This window comes from Hippopotamus amphibius, chromosome 8 (genome assembly GCF_030028045.1).
Source record: "Hippopotamus amphibius kiboko isolate mHipAmp2 chromosome 8, mHipAmp2.hap2, whole genome shotgun sequence".
NCBI lineage: Eukaryota > Metazoa > Chordata > Mammalia > Artiodactyla > Hippopotamidae > Hippopotamus > Hippopotamus amphibius.
Window position 1 is genome coordinate 83572374 of NC_080193.1, and position 20926 is coordinate 83593299.

Consider the following 20926-nt stretch of genomic DNA (forward strand, 5'->3'; position numbering starts at 1 on the left):
GGTACTTAAAGCTTGGGATTACAATTTAAGATATGGATGCTGAGAGTGTACTTTAAAAAGGATCTGTTTGTAAACATTTTTCCACTGGCAGTGATTATATCATTTATATCCCCTCGAGTGATTGATTTTCCCCCTATTTTCTGCTTTTGTGCTAGGTTCACAGCTGTAGCACAAACAGATTTGAAGGAGCCACTGAAGGTCCTTGGCATCACTGATATGTTTGATCCAGCAAAGGCAAATTTTGCAAAAATAACAAGTATGTTCAATTTCAAACTTGCTCTTAAACTTGTAGAGTGTTACAAACTGAATCTCTGATTTGTTCCGAAAGAAAAAGTCAAAATTAGGAATGTGTTGCTCTAAAACTCTCCAAGGTTTCATTTGATATATCACCAAATGATGCTGTTGAGCCTTCATCACTTAAATCAGCATGTCTTCCATCCCCACATTTCACATGTACATTTCATGTGAAGCCCACATGACTCCACTAATTTAAAGAAGCATTTCACATATTGCCTCCATTACCTAAAATTTTGGCTCTTAATTAGATATTAGTCTCTTTTTTTTCCCCAAAATGCAGACTTTTCCCCTGTATTTGAAAAATCAAGATTTTTGAGCTTTAAAATGCTTGTTTACTTCCATCAAACAACAGCAGGCACACACTATATTCAGATAGGTGTTTTGGTATCTCATACCCATTAATCTGAAATAATATCAGTTCAAAGGAGTCTGATTAGGACTTTTCCTTTGCCAAACCAGCTAGGACACAGCTGGTATGATATCCCTTCATTTGCCAGGACACATAATTTTTTTTCCTAGAGTCATATTTGAATGGTTGGTGCTTTCTTCTTTTTAATTTAGATCATAGCCACCTCCTTCCAAAGACATGGCTTAGACCTTACTTGTGCTCCATGTTGTATTTTTCCCCTTGAGTGATGAGAAAACAGTTCATTACCAACCTCAGTTGCCTGCTAGTGAACACCTGAGTACCTGTCCTGGGGGTTAACGCGACTCCCCTGGTGAGTGAAACTGCAGCTCCATGGATGTTCTAATACTCTCATCCTTTGTTAACCAAACTCTCTTCCCCCATCCAGCGGCATTAGCATCACCTTGTTTGAAGTTCACGATCTTGGTTCTGACCCAGACCTACTGAATCAGCATCTTCCCTTGAACAAGATTCCTCATCCCAGTGAAGTTTGAGAAACACTGTTTTAACCTGCCCTTTCCCCTTCAGGATTACGCTTTGTAGCTTAAATACTACATAGCAGGCATTCGCAGGTGTTCAGAGGGAGGACCAGGTGCCAGGAATTCTCCTGAGTCTTTCTGTTGTTTTACCGTTTAGGTGACGTGGGCCCTGAAAACGTGCCTCTCATTCACGATTGCTCACATTAGAGCCGAGCGTTGGTGCAGACAATTTAAAAGCAGGTGACACAAAAAGCACGTTCTCCCTTTGCACCAGACCTGTGTCCCATCAAGGTCAACATTAACTTCTGTTTGCATTGTCCTCCAATGCTCTAACCCCCATGGGTGTTGCTGGAATGGTAAGGTTTGCTGAGAAGGAAAGTGAATTCACTAGCAGGTCCCAGAGGCCCAGCTGCACTTCTGAGCCTGGCCCTCCACAGCAGCCTAAACTTTGTTCCTCCTCTTTTCTCACTAATAGGCCCTTGAGATGAGTGACTTGTTATGAAAAGACAGCACTTACTCTGCCACTAATTAGCCATGCGATTGGGGGACAGGTTTCTTAACACTCTGGGCCTCGGTTTCCCCATCCTTAAGTGCCATATTTTTTCTGGATCTGACATGCTGTAATTGAAAAATAATATTGTCAACTTGCTTCTTCTGGAAAACTAGGCTACATTTTTAAAGCCCTGCTCTTTTTACTTTTAATAAAATTCTTCGTAATCAGAGTTGAATTAATAGAAGCACTAACACACTTGGGGTCCAGGACTCCCTCCTCTGAAGTGATGTCACAGTTCACTTAGCAGAGACTAAAATTCACCGTGGGTGACCGTCACCCTACAGCCTTCAATCACCGGGACTGTAAGAGGTCACTTCTGACATCTTTTAAGAACTGGAACTTGCCATGGCTTTGAGGTAACTACCCCCCACCAGCCCAGTGGCCTGCATATCAAACAAATGCTGTTTTTATTTTCTGGAAACAGGGTCAGAAAACCTTCATGTTTCTCACATCTTACAAAAAGCAAAAATTGAAGTCAGTGAAGATGGAACCAAAGCTTCAGCAGCAACAAGTAAGTAAGCCCTGTGTTATGGGGAAGGGCTGGTCCTGGTGAAGGAAGCAAGCGTGCCAGGTTCCCTCATCAACTCAGCTAATGTGTCCTGAGCCCTATTTCTAGCCAGGCACTGTGGGCTGACCCTCGGGAGGTAGTGGTGGATTTGGAAGAATCTGCGTCCATGAAGCTCAGAGTCTGTTACATTACGGAAAGCACTTCAATGGAAATTCCTCTGGGACAGGAGTCAGCAGACCTTTTCTGTAAAGAGCTAGATGGTACATAGTTTCTGCTTTGCGGGCGGCAGTACAGGCTCTCCCAGAACTTCTCAACTCTGTCCTTGCAACATGAAAGCAGCATAGGCTATATAAGCAAATGGACATGGCTGTGTTCCAATAAGTCTTTCTTTATAAAAACAGGACCCCTCAGACTTTTTGCCCTATGAGGGGGTCATAGTTTACTGACCCCTGCTCTCAGAAGGATGAAGCATATTGTGGAGTCTTATTGACAGAAAAGACCTATCTTCATATGGAAACATAACATAATAGCCACTACTAGTAAGAAAGTAGCCAATCAGGTCTCTCCAGGAGGAAGTGAAGAATTAGCAAGCAACCATTGAATTACAGCAGGATTGCTATGCAGCCTTCATTGATAATTAGAACAGCCACATTTGTTTTCTCCTCAATGGCTTATATAAGGAAGGAGAAAATAGAACAATCTCAGGTTGGTTTTTGTACCCCCTAATTATCCACGTGAGATTGGTTGAATAGATCTGGCCAAACTCTGTGAGCTCATAAAGTGAATGTCTTAGCTATACTTGTAACTGGGTCAAATATTTCTGGCCGTTAAAAGGTACCATTTATACTCAAAGTAGACATTTTATTGCCTTTCTAGAATAAACACTTAATTTTTATTCCTTTAAAATAGCATTTAAAACAAAGACCTAGAAAGTGATGTTTAAATTTTGCCAAAGTTATTGAGCAGTTTTGCCAATTAGTGTAACTGTCGGGGCCAGCTCCATAAGTCGCAGGGCCCTATGCAAAATGAAGATATGGAGCCCTTTGTTCAAAACTTAGTAGGAATTTCAGGACAGCAGCAGCAGAGCACTGAACCAAATGTGGGGCCGTTGTGAGTGTGGAGCTCTTGTGACTGCTCAGGACACATGCCCTTGAAGCCAGCCCTGCTGTATTAGTCTGCTAGGACTGCCTCAGCAAACTAGGTACCACAGACTAGGAGGCTTAAGCAACAGAAATGTATTTCTCACAGTTCTGGCAGCTAGAAGTCCAAGATCAAGGTGTTGGCGGGGTTGGTTTCTCCTGAGGCCTCTCTCCTTGGCTTGCAGACGGCCACCTTCTCACTGCATCCTCACATGGCCTTTTCTCTGTGTGCTCACATCCCTGGCCTCTCCCTCTCTTCTCATAAGGACACGAGTCCAATTGGATTAAGGCCCTACCTTCATGGTCTCATTTAAACTTAAAGACTTCCTTAAAGGCCCTGTCCCCAAATACAGTCACATTTGGGGTTAGGGGTTCAGTATACAATTTTGAGGGAATAGGAGTCAGTCCATAACACCTGCTAACTGTTGATTTGATTTTAATAACCCTGGGTGGAGCAGTTTACGCAAGCGTAGCTGCAGATGTTTCTCTTATAACATCAAGCCCAAGTCGTTAATGCTTCCCAGGGATCTGAGGAGAAGACTGGGCCATTGCAGCAAGCGTGGGGCAGTTATACTGAGCATGTAGCCTCCTGCAAGGCATTATCACTGGCTTATTAAATCAGAGCTACCATTGGTAAACAGGGCAGAGTAAACATGTCTAAGACCGTACGCTTAAATGTTTGCTTCCTAAGTCCAGTGTCTGCACCAGATGAGTTGAACAGCAGTATAAGGTAGTAGGTCCCAGATGAGCAGGCTACACTGCCAATGTGAAGAAAATCCAGGTGATGTGCTCACAGAAGCACAGACAAAATGGATGAGAAGTGAGCTGGTCCTTGATGTAGGATGTGGATAGGCTAAAAGGACCAGGGACCCCTTCATCAGCTAGGCAGACGGTATGAATGAAAAACAGCTGATAACAGTGAATATGTGTTTGAGTGTTTATTAAGTGGCAAACACTGTTCTAAGAGCTGTAATATGTTTCATTTAATCCTCATAAAAACCCTACAAGGAGTAAGTACATTTATTAAAGGAGATGGGACTTGTGTGGACTAAATGAGGCAGGTTGGAAAGGGCCTGGCCCATGGCAGGTGGGCAGTCAGTGGTGACCATGGGCCTGTTATTACATGGCTAGCCTGTGGGACAGGATTCATGTCCTGCCTTGAATTATGTGCTGCCTTGCTGGCCTCACGCTGGGTGTACAGTGCATTTTCCTTTTCCTCCCACAGCTGCAATTCTGATTGCAAGGTCGTCGCCTCCCTGGTTTATAGTAGACAGACCTTTTCTATTTTTCATCCGACATAATCCTACAGGTAAGTGGTTTCATTGTTCACCAGCTGTTAGTTAACTCCAGGGGCACTGCTTTTAATCCTTTTCCCATGTATCAACAAGTTCCAGCACTCTGAGTAATGTAACCATCCCCCTTGCAGAGAGAGGAAAATCAGGTTGTTTTTATGGAGTGTGATGGCATCTTTCAAACACAGGATTTTAGGTTTTTGTTTTCATTTTTTTTTTTTTTTTTTAACATCCGGAGAGCTCTGCAGCCCTTTTGGGGCATTTTGACATCTGTTGATTTTTTTATAAATGCAGTAGTACATTTTGCAGGAAGCTAGGTCTTCAACCCCTGTAAGGGCACCATGCTGTTGTCACCTGAAAATTGTTAATTCTGTCGATCTTGGCTCCATGAGTCATGGTTCAAAGTTGGCACTGTCCTTTAGCTTCATCTTTAAAATTAGAATCAACAATAATTCCTACCTCTTAGTATAATTATGAAGAATAATCAAGATTGTCTTTGTGGAGAGGTTGTCTACATGTTGATACAGAGTAGAAACTAACATAGTCTAGCTTTTACTCTGCTTTTAATCAATAATATAAGCTAGTTCCTTATCCTTTTATCTCATTGCATCTTCATTGTTATAATATTAGTGTGGTCCCAAGTCAAACAGTCCGATATGGGAGCCTTTAGCCGCATGTGGGTACTTAGCTTTCTAACTTTAATTAATTAAAGTGAAGTGTAATTAAAAATTCAGTTTCTTAGTCAACTAGCCACATTTCAAGGGCTCAATAGCCACATGTGACCAGTGGCTACTACGTTGGACAATGAAGACATAGGCCATTCCCCAAATTGCAGAAATTTCTGTTGGGCAGCATTGCTCAAGAGCAGTGGCTTAAACACAGCCCAGAAACCTCCCCTTAAATATACCTTCCATCTTATTTTAAGGATTGTTTTTTTATACAGTTGTGCATTGTTTCCTTTTGCCTCTCTAGGTGCTGTCTTATTCATGGGGCAGATAAACAAACCCTGAAGAGTATGTAAAAGGGGCCATGCAAAGCAAAGACGACTTTGCTATGAAGAAAAGACTCCTTTCCTACATCTTTCATAGTTCTGTTAAATATTTTTGTACATTACTTTCTTTTTCAAAACTAGTTCTTAGGAACAGAGACTCAATGATGCAGCATTTCTGTTCTGGGAGGTGTTAAGGGAGAAAAGGGCAGGATGGCTGGAACACTGTATGGAGAAATGAATAGAAAGGCTTCAAAATGTCTAAAAGATTCTTTAAACTACTGAGTGGTTACCTAGGTTAACAACCCTCTTGAGTATTTTACTGTCCAGTTCAGGATTTTTGTTTTGTTTTGTTTTGTTTATACGTGTGGCTTTTCAGAAAAAAAATTAATCAGTGTGATGGGGGGGGAAGGACATTTTATGGTAGGTTTTACTTTTATATGAAAAAAATATTATTGGCCTTTAGAAAAAAATGGTTTTTTTTGGTTTCATCCAAAGTCTCGATAGTAAGCATTACTTTGGGGATAGAAATAGTGAAATCTCTAGCCTCTTTGTGTGTTTTTGTTGTTGTCGTTGTTTTATATAATGCACGTATTCACTAAAATAAAGTTTAAAAAACTAATGTCTTGCTAGACAAGGTTTGCTGTTGTGCAGTGTGCCTGTCACTACTGGTCTGTACCCTTTGGATTTGCATTTTTGTATTTTGTACAAAGTAAAAATAAAGTGTTATGCGTAGTAAGAAAAAAAAAAAGCCATTTCTCTGCTATTTGAAAATACAACAAAAGAAATAGCCTTTTTAAAAATACCTCCGCCTCTTCTAATAAATCTTTGCACCTAGGCAAACGGCAAGAAGCCCCTGGCCTTCCCTTCCCTTCCCTCTAAACCTGGCAATCAGTCACTGTTCCCTGCCACTGCACTTCCCAGTTTACAGATCACTCAGGGGAGACACTATCACAGTAAATCTCTCTCTGATCCTAGCTGCTGTTCCTCTGGTGAGGGCTGAGGCTTCTCAGCAAAGGTAGGGGTTTTGTAGCAAGAACAGGAAGAAGTTACCTGCTGAAGAGTGGCTGTTTCATTTTTGATGACAGGCTGGGACGCTTATTTTTCGAAATGACAAGTTTTTGTGGGGTTTTTGGTCTTTTGTGTTTTTGGAGAACGCATCACGATTCTAATGTTACCATTTTCGATTTGTCTGGTTTTTGGGTTTGTTTGTTTTTTTAACTAAATTCCTAAAGATTTGGGTAGTCTTATCTAAGTCAGAATAGTTTGAAACATTTCTTATCAAAACTTTACTTTTTTTTTTTAACCCGTGAGTTCTATTCGTTTCCCTTTATACGTTAAACCCTCACATTCAACTCTCCACCAGTTTGCCATTTGTAATTCTTACTTGTCAAGTGGGCTGAGTTATGCTGTTTGCAGCTATATAAGTGTGGATACCTTGGTTAACCAAGAGAAGGAAGAATGGGGCAATTGTTTTCCTGATTTAAAAGTCAAAACATTATTTTGAAGGGTTACGTTGGGCCACTTGTATTCTAGCAAATAGGCTAGTATAGTTAATAATGCCTTTTAAAGTAGTTTTACTGATTTTCCAGTTTTCTGATCCCATTCAGTTATATTATTTTGAGTAGTTTAAAAAAGGAGTAGTGTGAGCCCTAATTTGAGAATTATACACTTCATTCATTCATTCATTCATTTATATACCCATGGAGGTGCCAAGTACCAAATGGGACAAAGATAAATGTATCCTTTCCCTAAGTGACTTGATTTTGGAAGGGAGAGAGAGAATCCTAGCCCAGCAAAGTATCTAACTATTGCAAGTGTATTTACAAGGTATGGAAGTAGGGCCAAGTGGTCATTAGTCCAGGAGAGAGGATATAAAAGTGGCTACAGGGCCACGACTAGATCCCTGGGCTCTTGACTCCAGCACTGCTCATTCCAGAAAGGACCAGAAGAGTTTGCCTTTCAGTATAGTGGTGCTGTTATGTGATACACATAGTCTGCTCCCCAGTAAAATAAGTTAGTCAGATTTTACAGGGCACATTAAATTTTGAAGTATCTGGTCTCATTTCTGAATGCCTCTTGAATAGATTATAATGTTTCAAATTTATGATATACAAAACTTCGAAACATCTCATGGAAAATTCATAACATCAAGGTTCTCAGGCTATATATATATATGTTTCATTTGACCCTCCCAAATTCCTCATCTTTAGCCCTTCCTCATGTTGACCTAAAACACATAGAATGCCAGGTATTTCTGCAGCAAAGATGGGTTTATTTGGGATCAGCAGAGAATTACAGTTCCGGATCTGCAACTATCTCTAGCCTTGTACAGTCCACCCGCATAGCAAGAGGAGGAAATGCTCTTATAGAGGAGAAAAGGAAGCTGAGAGGCTGTGATAAGAACCATTGTCTGAGTCCTTGCCGGGAAAGAAGAGGAGTCATTCCTCTGTTGGACTCAACTATCTTCACAGGGCATGAGAGCTCCCCCTTCTGGTCTCCAGACTAAATTGCAGTTTCTGTTTATTAACTTCTTTATACACATCGGTCAACACCCGGATTCCGACCCTGGCTGACTCTTAGACCCTGTTTATAATCTCTGGATTTGGGGGGAAGAGTTCCTCTCAAATTATTATTTTTCTAAAGTTCAACTTTTATCTTTTGATATACTTAGTGGATCTGTAGGCCTTGACTTCAAAATGATAAAATTTATGAAAACTCCATTACTTGAGGGAAACTGGAATAAAGTTAAAATATGGAGGATGCCACAAAAATGACAGACCGGGGGTGAAAGATCATGTTTGCTATGCTGCTGTGATTGATAATAAGAAATATATATTTGGTCTTCATCCCTAGTACAGATTTCCCCAAACCCTTGGAATTTCTTAAATGAGGAGTGCAAAAAGATGCCTTTGTTATGTTAATGAGGTAACTTTTGTGGCTCCCAAGAGTGAGGGGTGATCACCAGGAAAACCAGACATGCGATTGGAGGGGTTGGAACTTTTAGTTCCACCCCCCTGATTCGGGGACAGGGGAGGTGCTAGAGGTTCACTGATGGCCAATGATCCAATCAATCATGCTTCTGAAATGAAGCCTCTGAGAAAACCCAAAATGACAGTTTGCAGAGTTTCTGGATTGGTGAACTGAACACGTGGAGATACAGGGAAAGCAGCCTGCTCATTGAGAGCTCCTCACCCTTGACCTTCCCCCAGACCTTGCCCTATCTGTCTCTTCCATTTGGCTGTTCCTGAGATATGTCCTTTTATAAGAAACCAGTAATCTAGTAAATAAGATGTTCCTCTGCATTCTATGAGCTGCTCTAGCAAATTCATCGAACCCGAGGAGGGCATCATGGAAACCTCTGATTTATAGCCAGTGAGTCAGAAGCACAGGTAACAACCTGGGCTTGCAATTGGCATCTGAGGGGGGGGGGGTCAGTCTTGTGGGCCTGAGCCTTTAACCTATGGAATCTGATGCTCTCTCCTGGTAGATAGTTTCAGAATTGAGTTGAATTGCAGGACACCCAGCTGGTGTGAGGGAAAACCCCCACACGCTGGAATTGGGTGTCAGAATCCTTATTTGATGTGCAGCTATTTGAGCAAACAATTTACACATGGATTAGATGTCACACTGAGTTTGGACAGGAGACAGGCTGCGATTTCCCTAAAGTGACAAAATGATAGACTTATGGAAAAACTGAGGACAACCGCCAGTAAACTCACTCCTTTGACAATGAGATGGGGACTTTCAGTTCTGCCTGAAACACAATGGGGAAAAAAAGAGCAGGCACTGACCCAAATAAATTGAAAGCACTATGTCTTGGCCTTTGAGTCTTTGTCCTAAAAAGGAAATGGTGACAGGTGACCTGAAAAAAACGCCACTCATAAGAGAATTTTACAGAAAGACACAAGGGAGTGGTTTTGTACCCGCAGCTCTTTGTTTTTCTGAAAACAAAAAACTGAAGGACCCAAGAGCTCTACGTTAGGAGACCTAAGAAACTGAAGGAGGGAGGGCAGGGATTTGTTCAGAGTTGGCAGAGTAGATGTGATTGGTGGTGGCTGCCCAGGAGAGGTGAGGTTTCGGTGAGCCAGTGGATGACCTCTATGTCCTTGACCTCCCCGTGAATGCTGAAAGACACTGCGTCCTGCCCACCAAGAGTCCACTGTGGGTGGCCAAAGAGTAGACAACACCACTGGCTCTAAAGCTCCATTTCTTTCGAGATTCCCCAAACTGCCCCTTTGACCCTCATCCAAACTTTGAAGAAAAAAGGATGCAGTTGTGATTTAAAGGAGAAATTGGCTAAATGAGAAACCACTGCTCTATGCAACACGAGGTGCATATTTGCTTGCAGATTAAATGACTGTATATGAGGTAGCAAAATGGAAGTGAGTTTTTAAATTCCTTAATGTGATACCTCTTTCATCTAAAGCTTATAACCCCAGCTACCAAAGGTAAAGAGAAGGGTGGCAAACCTTTGGGCTTGTCCTTCCTAGACAAAAAACAATCCCAGGGCCAAAACCTGAGTCCTAGTGTCAGGCTGTCAGAAGCCTAACCTAATGGTGACTGTTGTCATTAATCTGAGGATCATCAGCTGACAAAAGACTGTTTGTCTTGTTAGCTGTATTGTCTATTGATAAACATCACTTACTGACATGTTGTCTTGCTGTGGAGACACTGATATCAATAATTTACGTAGAGGAAGTGTCATCAGAAAGTCAGGAAAACCCTGCCTCCTCGGACTACAAATGTCCTTCTCCAGCTGCCAATGACCTCATTACTCATCTCTTCTGCAAAACTCATTAGAACAAACTCACTAGTTCATTGTGCAATTTTAATGTACAACAGATATGGTAAAAAGGTGTTCTGTGAATAATCAAATAATGCAGTTCTTCCTCAGTTGAAGGAGGAATAAGCTAATATATTTAATTTTCTCATTTTTTTCCCAGAAAATTTTCTTAAAACCCTTAGTCTTCTGTTGTTGCTGAGCACTAACAGGCAACCAGATAACCAAACAAGAGCAAATGAGGCTTGAGTGGGAAGCACAGGCGCTGCTCACGCCGAGACAGCTTGCTTTTTTCAGGAGCAGGTGTGCTTGTGATTATGATTTTTTGACTGCATGAATTTTCTACTGGAAAAATTGTTCTCAGTTTGCAAGACACTGCGTCCTCCCCACCAAGAGTTCACTGCAGGCGGCCAAAGAGTGGACAGCACTGCTGCTCTAAAGCTCCATTTCTTTTGAGATTCTTCAAACTGCCCCTTTGACCCTGGGATTCAATCTAGCAATCAGTCCTGGTCTCCTCCAGAGAGAACTGTGGCTTTCAAGTGCTCCTGTAGTCAACCAAAATTGCGAACCACAGCTCTAGGGCCTAGGGGAAAATGGTGGAGGGCTTTACCCACTGAGAGAAGACTCAGGGGTCTGCTGAGGGGAAGAAAAAAACTGGGCTTAAGGATGCAGACGTGGGCAGCATGCTGCCAGCTGGGCATCCTCAAAGGGCCACCCCCCCACACCCCCAGCTCAAGAAAGTTGTGAGCTGGACCGCACCCTTCCCCCCGCCCCCTCATGAGAAGAATGTCTACAGCTGGCTTTATGAAGTGTCAAGATATAACTGCTTCTGCAGTGCATTTTTTCTCATCATAAAAAGAGAAGTAGTAAAAAGAATAGCAAGAAAAGGCCAAGAAGAAGTCTTTTCAAAGTTTTATCTATGGCAGCCCTGCATTTTTCACTCTTTCTGGTCAAGATAAGAGCTCAAACATCAGTTCATTCATCAGAAGTGAATTGTTCACACATGAAAATTTTTTTTAAATGTTTATTTATTTTGGCTGCACCGGGTCTTAGTTGTGGCATGCAGACTCCTAGTTGCAGCATGAGGGATCTAGTTCCCCAACCAGGGATCGAACCCAGGGCCCCTGCATTGGGAGCACAGTCTTATACACTGGACCACCAGGGAAGTCCCATACATGAAATTCTTAACTGTATTCCTGAGGGGAGGAAAGGTGAGCTAGCAGAATACAGCTGTAAGAGGCCTAGAAAACTGATGTTTCACTGTAATCCTATGCAATCGATCTTTCCTGTATAGGGAGAAAATAATGTTCCCCATAATAGCACTTGGCATACAACTTCGCTGTGAAGCAGTCTTAGAGCACCATCTTGTGGCCAAAATCTGTAACATGCTGAACACACAAAAAACACCCTCGCTTGTTTCATTCTTAATTAGGATAACAGGTTTTTGGGGGTTTTGTTGTTGTTGTTGTTTTATTGAAGTATAGGTGATTTACAATGTTGTGTTAATTTCTTCTGTATAGCAAAGTGATTCAATCATAAACATATATACATTCTTTTTTATACTCTTTTCCATTATGGTTTATCCAAGGATATTGAATGTAGTTCCCTGTGCTATGCAGTAGGACCTTGTTATCCATTCTAAATGTAATAGTTTGCACCTACTAACCCCAAAGTCCCAGTTCCCCCCTCTCCCACACCCCCTCCCGCTTGGCAACCACAAGTCTGTTCTCTGTAACTGTGAGTCTGTTTCTGTTGTGCAGACAGGTTCATTTGTGCCATATTTCAGTTTCCACACATCAGTGACATCACTTGGTGTTTGTCTTTCTTTATCTGACTTAGTATAATCATCTCTAGTTGCAGGGATAATAGTTTGATAGTTTCTAGTAATAGTTCACTTTCTCATGACCACAGAAAACACTTTTGAGAATAATATGCCCTATTTTACATACACATATAATAAAAACATAATATGAACTAGAAAAAATTAGACTATGGAATTCAGTCTGTAGACATTAATCTTACATTTTTGGCTAAGAAACTTTTTTTGGAGCAACTATATTTTGGGCTTAGCTCTAGTGCCAAGGTTAAGTATCAGTGCTTTTATATCCCACCCACTTCCTGTGGTCATGATGACTATCTTCTCAACGTGGATTAGACTTTAGTCAAAAAGGAGTCCTCTGAATGGTCACTGAATGTTCTTAGGTACACACCCCTTTTGGCAACACCTTCATACCCACATGTTCCTCTTGCCTACACATCATACTTATTTATTCTCATACTGCAAATTAAATAGTTGTCTAGCTTGGTTCCAAGTTTCAAGCTATTTCACATGGAAGTGCGTAAGTATGTTAATTGCTTTCTGCATTCTAGCCTATCATATTTTAATGGATGCTTTTAAAAGGTACAACTTAATTTAGGTTCAAAGACGACTATTTAGAAACGTGTTGAAATCACTTTCTTTTAAGGGATTTGGATCTCTTTACTCGCAAAGTACTTTTTATGTACTAGAGATAGATTTGTTCCATGTGTAAATCTAAAAAGCATTCAAAGTTTAGAAGCTTGAAAACTTAAGGGTGAGGACAGTTCCCCTCCAACCTTGTAGATTAAGGTCCTGCAAACTGCCCTGAACAGGAGACATATCAGCACGACTTTTGGGGAAAAAAAGGATTACTGAGTTTGTAACTGTGTTCTCCAAAGACTTTTGAAAAAATTGGTCAACTAATATAAAGTTAGAACACTGCTTTAACTAGAATCTGACATTTTGCATGTGCTGGATGAGTAAGTGGTTGGAGGACATGTTACCATCTTTTGCTTCCCAGAGACTTTCTCTTTCCTCCTCTGGCGTCAATGAGATGCTTACCAAATCAGGTTTATTTGTCGTGGATGATATGCATAAGTGGAGCATTCTACTGCTGGGTTTGGTCCTCCATCCCTGTGTTGAATTATTAGAAGTTGGTGTTACTCTCAAAAGAAAGGTGAAATAGTTTACATTTAACCTACCAATTCAGCCAACTAGGTTAATTCGCAAACTCCCCTCCAAAAGCAGTCTCTGCGTTAGCTGCCATAGGTGTAAGCCCTCTTACATATGACATTAAGTCCACTTTCCTAAACAGTCTCAGGAAAGGAGTTTCGAAGATCCTTCATCTTCCTTTACAAAAAGATTTCATGGCAAAAGCGCTGTCAGTTTAAACATTTTACCTCTTTTCTATTCTCAACTCCCAAGCCCCACTTTTCTTGTTAAACTCTGGGAGTGACTACTGGCAGACTGAAATTAAAAATTATTAGTTACCAAAAAGTTTAAAAGAAATAAATCAAAGGGAATTTGCAGTAGGAGGATTACTGAATTGAACACAAAGGATTAAAGACCCAGAAGGACACACTCTTTAAGATTCGTCCCCTACTGAATTATTAAATGTGTTATGATAAAATACTTAGAATAGTGCTTGGTACATGATAGCTATGATTATGAAACACTAAATTGATAAATACATACTTTATTTTTCCATTAGCTTCAACATTTTAAGCTGCTTTTGATTTTCACGTTTTACTTTAAAAGCATAAAATGTATATTCCCTGCCATTCATTTGTTTTATAAAAATTGAATAACTACAATGGAAATTAATTAGTAAACAGAATTTTAAACCTAGACAGAATCTACAGTTCATACAAATGCCAATTATTATAATCAGCACCTTACATTTCTAAAGGTTAAGAGTTATAACATTACGATTTTAGCTAAAACTATACTAGAGAGGCAAAGTTCACTAACCTGGGTATATCAAATTAAGCTACAATGAAATACTTAAAGAATAACTTTTTTATTGGCAGCAAACTTCACATAAAACATGCATTCAAATTATGATACCTCAAAGCTAGAAGGGAATAAAATGCACCTAACTGTACAGGCTAAATATTTACAATAATAAAATCAAGAACTTTAGTTAAAATTTATCAAAAAAATACCAAAAAAGACTTCTGACAAAACAAAAATGATTAAAAAGAAGAAAAAAAAAAGGTACTTGATAAATACTTGTTTAATTTTAGGAACTCATTATAAAGAATAAGACATATTTCTTTACAATTTAAAAAATGTCCAGTTTTGAACAACTTTTGATATCTGTCTCGCTGTTTTGCTCTCAGATTTCAGGCTACCACATCTCTGGCGGGCTAGCGGGCAGCGATGGTCTTTTCTGCTCTCACATGCTCTTTGGGCCTGGAATAGTCCCAGGGCCGGCGATTCTCGGTGAACCCGTAGAGTTTCCTAAGTGCCACTCGAGCGGCTTCTTCTTCCGCAACCATCACTGACTCCCCAGGTCCTTCTGCAATCAACTTTTTATCACTAGGAAAAAACCCAACAGCAGCCTAAAATTACATGGTGCATCATAAAACAGCGTACACAAATCAGTTTTGCCTGATCTAATTTTGACAACAATATTCACCAGAAGTAACAGGAATATTGCGCTTTTTTTTCTTTCTACCAGCAGTGTATGAACTGCTGATAAAGGATGCGTTTAAAGCTTGCCAGTCTGATAAGCAAGAGTATCTCATTTTCCTTTGCACTTCAACTAAAACTAAAGTAGAAATTTCTTACAACACTGTCAACTTTCTTCTTTGTGATGTCTTCCACTGCTTTTATACCTATAAAGTCCTACATCATATAAAGATCAGAAAAATATTTACCTAAATTTTAATCTAGTTATCTTAGATATTTACAGTTTACATTTACTACTTCAAATCCACCTGGAAATCAATCTGAGGCTGGTCAACTAAGAAACCAGAAAAGTTCTCAACATGGGTTGACTTATACATTTTGGTGGACAATGTTTAGTTTCTTTTCTTTTCCAGTTCCAGGCTCAATTGAAGCAGTTACAAGTGTGGACTGGGGTTAAATCTGTAATACTTATGAGTCAAAAATTTTTTACAGAAATATTTAGATTAGCAGATACTCCATGAAACTCTACAGTGAATAGTTGGTTAAGAAAAGCTACTATTAGCAAACCATAGATTATCTACATTCCCCTAAGGATGACCAGCGGGAAAGGAAGTAGTGACTAGATAACCATGGGAATGAGATTTTTAAAAAATCTTTTAATGCAAATAGAGGTTATATTAAGAAACTGTGAAAAGTCAGTATTTAAGGCTTTCAATCAACATTATAAAGTTAAGGTTAAAATTTTACTAACCAGTATAAGCCAACAAAATACACAGGCAAAACTGTGGTGCTTCCAGACTGCCTGGTAAGTCTAGATTCGGGAGCTGCAATATTCCTCTTCTTCAGTTCTTCTACCAGCAGCCCCATGGGATTTATTACCGTCCACATCTCAAAGAGTTCTTTTCCAGTCATTTGAGTAATTAAGAAGTCCTGAATATAAAAATACAATTTATACATTTAAATTAGTATAAAGAAAATAAGGACCATAATTCAAACTACACTTTTAACAGAATTTAAAAATTTAATGGGATTAAGAGGTACCAACTACTATATATAAAATAAGCTACAAGGATATAGTGTACAGCACATGGAACATAGTATTTTATAACTTTAAGTGGAGTATAAACTATAAAGATACTGAATCACTATGTTGTATACTTGAAATTACCATAATACTGTAAATCAAAATAAATAAGTAAATGCATATTTGATTACGCAGATCTCCTACTAAGAGCTTCTTCAATTCTCTCTACATTAGCCTTTACTAGACTATCAAATACAGACTCCTCAGCATGGCTAAAAATAGAGCTGTTCAATTGTGGGATGCTTAAGTATCAGCTGAAGAACTGGTTAAAATAGATTCCTAGGCCCTACTGGCAGGGATTCTCATTAGCAGCCTGAGGTGGTGCCTGAGAGTCTGCATTTCTAGCATGTTCTCAGTGATACTAATACTGATGACAGGCTCAGAAGATCTTCCCCACACTGGCTCTTAAAGGTCCAGACCCATCTCCCATCACTTCCCCTGATTCAAAATGATCTGACCACACAAAATTACTTGTAGTTCCCAAAGCAGAAGCGCATCCTCAAGGTTTCTTCCCAGAATGACCTTCTTGGGGCAAGCGTCACCTCTGTAAAACTCCCCTAACCCTGCCAGAGTTAGCTGTTGCCTCCTCTGAGGTCCCTCTGCTCCTTGTAAGACCTGAGAGCACTGCCCACATTCCCTCTTTCTGCCTCATGAGCTGTGAGCACAGTGCCAGCACACAGCAGACAACGAATATTAGGTGCACAAATGACTGAAAGAAGACCATTCAAACTTGCCAGTTCTTAGACGGAAGGCAGCTATGCTCACCACTATGCCACCAACGCGGTCAGGCCAGTTCTGCTATAGGAGGTATCAAAGCTCTCGACTTGGAAAGAGGTATCTGAATTACCTATTTCTACTAGGATCTACAACTGGAACTGTCAACAGAGACACTAAAATATGGTAAACAAGTATTTCCTAAATGGCCTCATGACTACCCTGTGAAAATTTCAAAAGGGTGACCAAAAATTTAGACAGTTCGAAGAGTCTACATGAGCTATAGTGATAGGGACAGAATGGAACTCAAGGGAGGATTTTGTCAGAATTTCTTGAGAAAAAGCTATTTAATTGCAGGGGGAGGCAGGGACAGGGGAGACTTTCCTTTTCACCTTAAGCCTAGAGGGCTTCAAAGGGTCCACTGGCCTCTGAACCTGAGGCAAGGGATGTTCAGTCAGCTGGCAGCCAACACACACTCCTGCTTAACCAACGGGCAGGAAGAGGCTGCCTGCCGCAGTGAGTGGAGTCTGCACCTTATGTCACAGGTATGAAAATCCTTAAGAACTGACATGAAACTCACAGAAGGGATGTCATTTTGAAAGGAATCCTACCCAGGAAATTAGAAGCTGACAGCCAACACCCATGTAAACATACATGGTTAAAAGGTTCCAGCAGGGAACAAAATGCTCACTAGAGTCTGTTTAAAACACTGATAAGCCAGTTTACAGACATCAAGTGAAGTAAGTATCCTCTGCTTTCCTTTCTCCTCCTGCTTCCCTGAGCTCCCATCCTACAGGGATCAGTTAACATACCTGTTTCCCAAAGGCAGACAGGTGGTCCACCTATTACAGGCCCCGGATGGGGAAGGAGGAAAACAGGTTTTATCTATGAATGAAGTCTGACTGTTGGTTAACACAGGTATTCTTCTTGATCAAAATGGTCAAACTCAGGGTCAAAACTAAATAAATAGATGCCAACAGTAAGGGATGCTAGTTTAAAACAGCTGACATTCAAAGTTCTGAATGAAGACTGTTTTTGTGACTCGAAGTGATTGCCTGGACTATCCATTATGTAAGAAAGACCAAAAATTCATATTTTCATCCAAAAGCAAAGGAAAAAACTTCTCCCAGTTAACAATTCTAGGACAGTGGAGTTAAATCATACCAATTATTTAAGTATTTTAATTAGCCAGGCTACTGGCTAACAATGAGTTAGGTGTACATCACAGGGACCCAGAAATCCAAGATTTTATCACTTAGAAGAGCAGAACAGTAGCTAGGACTTAGCTAGTGTGGTTACAGAGCTCCCTAACCACATGAGGCCCTCCAACAGTGTCCTTTGGACTCACCATTCATTCACTAAACGTCTACTGAGCATCTGCCATGTAGGCATTACTCTTGTACCCGAGGATGTAAAGCTAAAGACAGCGCTTGCAGTCCTTAAGAACTCACAACCCAGAATTTAATATTCACCTCTGATGCTGTCCTCAGTAAGACACAATTGGAATAATTAAGACACTACCATAAAAAAGCTTTAGGTTTCTCTCAGTTTGGGCAGGGAGAAAAATTCACATGTAACCTGCCAAGATCATAGAGCAAGGACATTAAGTACAAAAAGAAATTTTTCTTTCTGTCTACCTCAAGCATGTCCCAGCGTGTGCAATTAACAATCACCTACCCTGATGAAAAGTGCAGTCCTCTCAGGTCCGCTGCTCTGCAGCAGGGCTCCAATCACGGCAAAGAAAGTCTGCCGTAACACAGCTGGGGGGACTGGGAATTCTGCACTCAGTGTTAGCTGCTCCACTGCTAAGTTTCTGGCCACATGACACACAACTTCCTCACTGGTGAGAAAGTCAACTAGACTTTTAACACCTTCAGTGGGCAAGTCTGGGAATGCGTTCTCAAAAAACTGTGTGAGGCAAGTTTGTGAAAAAGATGTCCCTTGTTCAGATAGCTCTTGATTATCTTTAACGTTCAGAAGAACAGCTTCTTTCTCTATTCCAAGTTTTTGGCGCTTGGCCTCCTCACTTTTAACATAGCAGCTATTAACAAATGCAGTTTTCAGAAGATCTAAGGAGAAGGTTTCCTGTAACCGATGGCCAAATGCTTGTATTTCAGCATGGTAATCCCAGTTGGGCTTCTCTGAACTGAAAATGTAAAAGAGAAGACAGTTAGAGATGGTAAAGAGAATAAGATGCTACTATGATGCAAACATTTTTCATAGTGATGCAATTTTATTGATTATATAAAGGAGATTTAAAAATACTGAGTTTCATTTTAATTCCAGACTCTGATTTTCTAAAAATTAAAACTAATGTCACATAATTACTTGTGGTTCTTCACCAGATTAATTTTCCCTTTGAGTCAACTTCCATATCAAAGTGGTTCTTCAGCATCAGAGACTCAGCTGTTATCCTAACTTTTACATTCTTTACTTCTGCTCTAACCATGGGATTATGCTTTATACTTAGATATGAAATACAAATTATAATTTCATAGGTTCAAGCCATAAACAGAAAGTACACTATATTTATCTTACATTTTATTGTTTTAAGTTTCGAAAGCATTCGTTTAAACAGCAAATAATCTAGTATCAATATTATAAGTAAGTTAAAAGTTCATAATCATTCTCAAGGATGATTAAAAGGTTTTTTTTTTTTAAATAATGACAATAAAGAGAAAATAAAACTCTTAAGTAAAAAAGTGCAGCAAAATATAAAGATCTGGGTTGTAAGTCATAAGATGTATATAATCTACAATTCATCAACTTTCTTCCAACTGTAAAAGCCTAAAATGACTAACCTCACAATAATCAAATGTGAATTAAGAAGAAACATTATTCTATTATTCTTTTTAGGAAAAGAACTTAATATTCTGTGTTGGAAAAGATTAGGACAATGAACACGTGTACACCTACTAGTAGGTGTATAAACTGCATCAACTTTTTTTTGGAGGGCAATGTTAAAGTACCTATCAAATTTTCATACTAACTTTCCAAAGGTGCAACAACTTCAAAGCTATTCACTGTTACATCGGTTGTAACAGCAATAGTACGGAACTCAAGACCCTTAATGGAGCCACAAAAACAGAGAGGTGCATCTACCTGTACAGCCACAACTACATGTCAAAACACATTATTAAAGAGAAAAAGATGCAAAATCTCATGTACAGCAGGATCTTTTCTGGATCTATAAAGATCTGCGTCTCTTCCTACCAGATTTGCTACTATTGGAACCAGATTAATTACGGCAAAAACCTAAAGCCAAACTGCTTTTCTTTTCCTCTGGACAGGGGACTTGTATAATTTTTTTTTCTTGTCCTCAATCGCAATACTGTGGAGTGCTTTCTTCCCTCTTGTCGGTACCCAAAGAATTCTCAGGCATCATCTAAGTAGGGGCTACAACACCCAAGCCCAGATAAAAGTAACCTCCCAGCCGACTTTATTTCTCACACCTTTCTCACACCTTTCGGATTTTAAACGTGAGTTCCGAAAGCGTCGGGGGCAGCCACGCGCCCGACCCCCCTTAGCAGAAATCCATCATTCCCTTCGCCTCGGCCTCGCGTCCACGTCCCGCGGGCGTCTCTATCGCACAACCAGGGTCAAGCCAGGAACGCACTAGCAATGAGCTATCCTTCCAGCCTCTGGGCCGGAGCCGCGGGGAAGGGAGCCCGGGGTCCCCGACCACCACCCCTACCCCTTCCCGAGGTGGCTCCTACCGGCGCACGGGCGGCGGCGGGCACCGGAGCAGGCGCCATCGCTCCAACTCCTTCTGGAAGCGGAAGGCGACGCGGAACCCATTCTTCATTCCCCGCACCGGCGGGGCGAAAGTGGGGACGGCCGGGGCCAAGAGGCACCGGGGCCCCCGCAACAGCGGCCTCAGCAGCCCAGATGCCATTGCACAGGAGAAAGCAACGGAGGGCGGAAGGAAGAAAGTCGGCGCAGCGCAGCGGTAACACAGCTCCCCGAGAACTGGAGATGGAGAGCGAGGTCGGGGCGGAGCCAGCGCGCGGAGGGTGGGGCGACTGGGACGTTTTAGTACGCATGCGCAAACGCTCGTGTTATTGCGCTCCGGGGGTTACTCTTGGGGGAACAGGGCTTGCTGGGCATTGATTTGGGAACAGAAATTTCTGGAAGAAGTTGCTTCATCCTGTCAGTTGCTCTCCTTCCTTCCATTCTAATTAAAGTAAAACAAAAAAGCTGTTTCACGTGTAGTTTAAAGAAAACATTTCAATTCTCAAAAAAAGAAAACAC

At 40.8% G+C, this 20926-nt stretch overlaps 2 protein-coding genes across 3 annotated transcripts in view; one reads left to right on the plus strand and one right to left on the minus strand.

The window, feature by feature from the left end:
- SERPINE2 (serpin family E member 2) overlaps positions 1–6399 on the plus strand; it is a 57868-nt gene extending 51469 nt beyond the window's left edge. For both annotated transcript variants that reach the window (XM_057747117.1, XM_057747115.1), the window contains 4 exons: positions 156–256; positions 2160–2246; positions 4608–4691; positions 5647–6399. In XM_057747117.1, coding sequence (XP_057603100.1) covers positions 156–256; positions 2160–2246; positions 4608–4691; positions 5647–5684 — 310 coding nt within the window. In that variant the 3' untranslated portion in view covers positions 5685–6399. The remainder of the gene's footprint in view (positions 1–155; positions 257–2159; positions 2247–4607; positions 4692–5646) is intronic.
- A 7845-nt stretch (positions 6400–14244) lies between these two features.
- On the minus strand, positions 14245–20634 carry MRPL44 (mitochondrial ribosomal protein L44). The gene is made up of 4 exons (XM_057747178.1): positions 20392–20634; positions 18353–18821; positions 15629–15807; positions 14245–14784 (listed from the first exon to the last, which is right to left on the minus strand). Exons 1-4 carry the CDS (start codon positions 20568–20570, stop codon positions 14613–14615), a joined length of 999 nt encoding a protein of 332 aa, XP_057603161.1. The 5' UTR covers positions 20571–20634; the 3' UTR covers positions 14245–14612.
- Between the last annotated feature and the right edge of the window lie 292 nt (positions 20635–20926).

Excerpts from the sequence above, each read along its gene's own strand:
- MRPL44 (XM_057747178.1), bottom strand. The coding sequence starts at position 20,570 with ATGGCATCTGGGCTGCTGAGGCCGCTGTTGCGGGGGCCCCGGTGCCTC. Across the intron at positions 18,822-20,391 it reads CCGCCGCCGCCCGTGCGCCG|TTCAGAGAAGCCCAACTGGG; the intron begins GTAGGAGCCACC and ends TTACATTTTCAG. Across the intron at positions 14,785-15,628 it reads TATTTTGTTGGCTTATACTG|TGATAAAAAGTTGATTGCAG; the intron begins GTTAGTAAAATT and ends GTTTTTTCCTAG.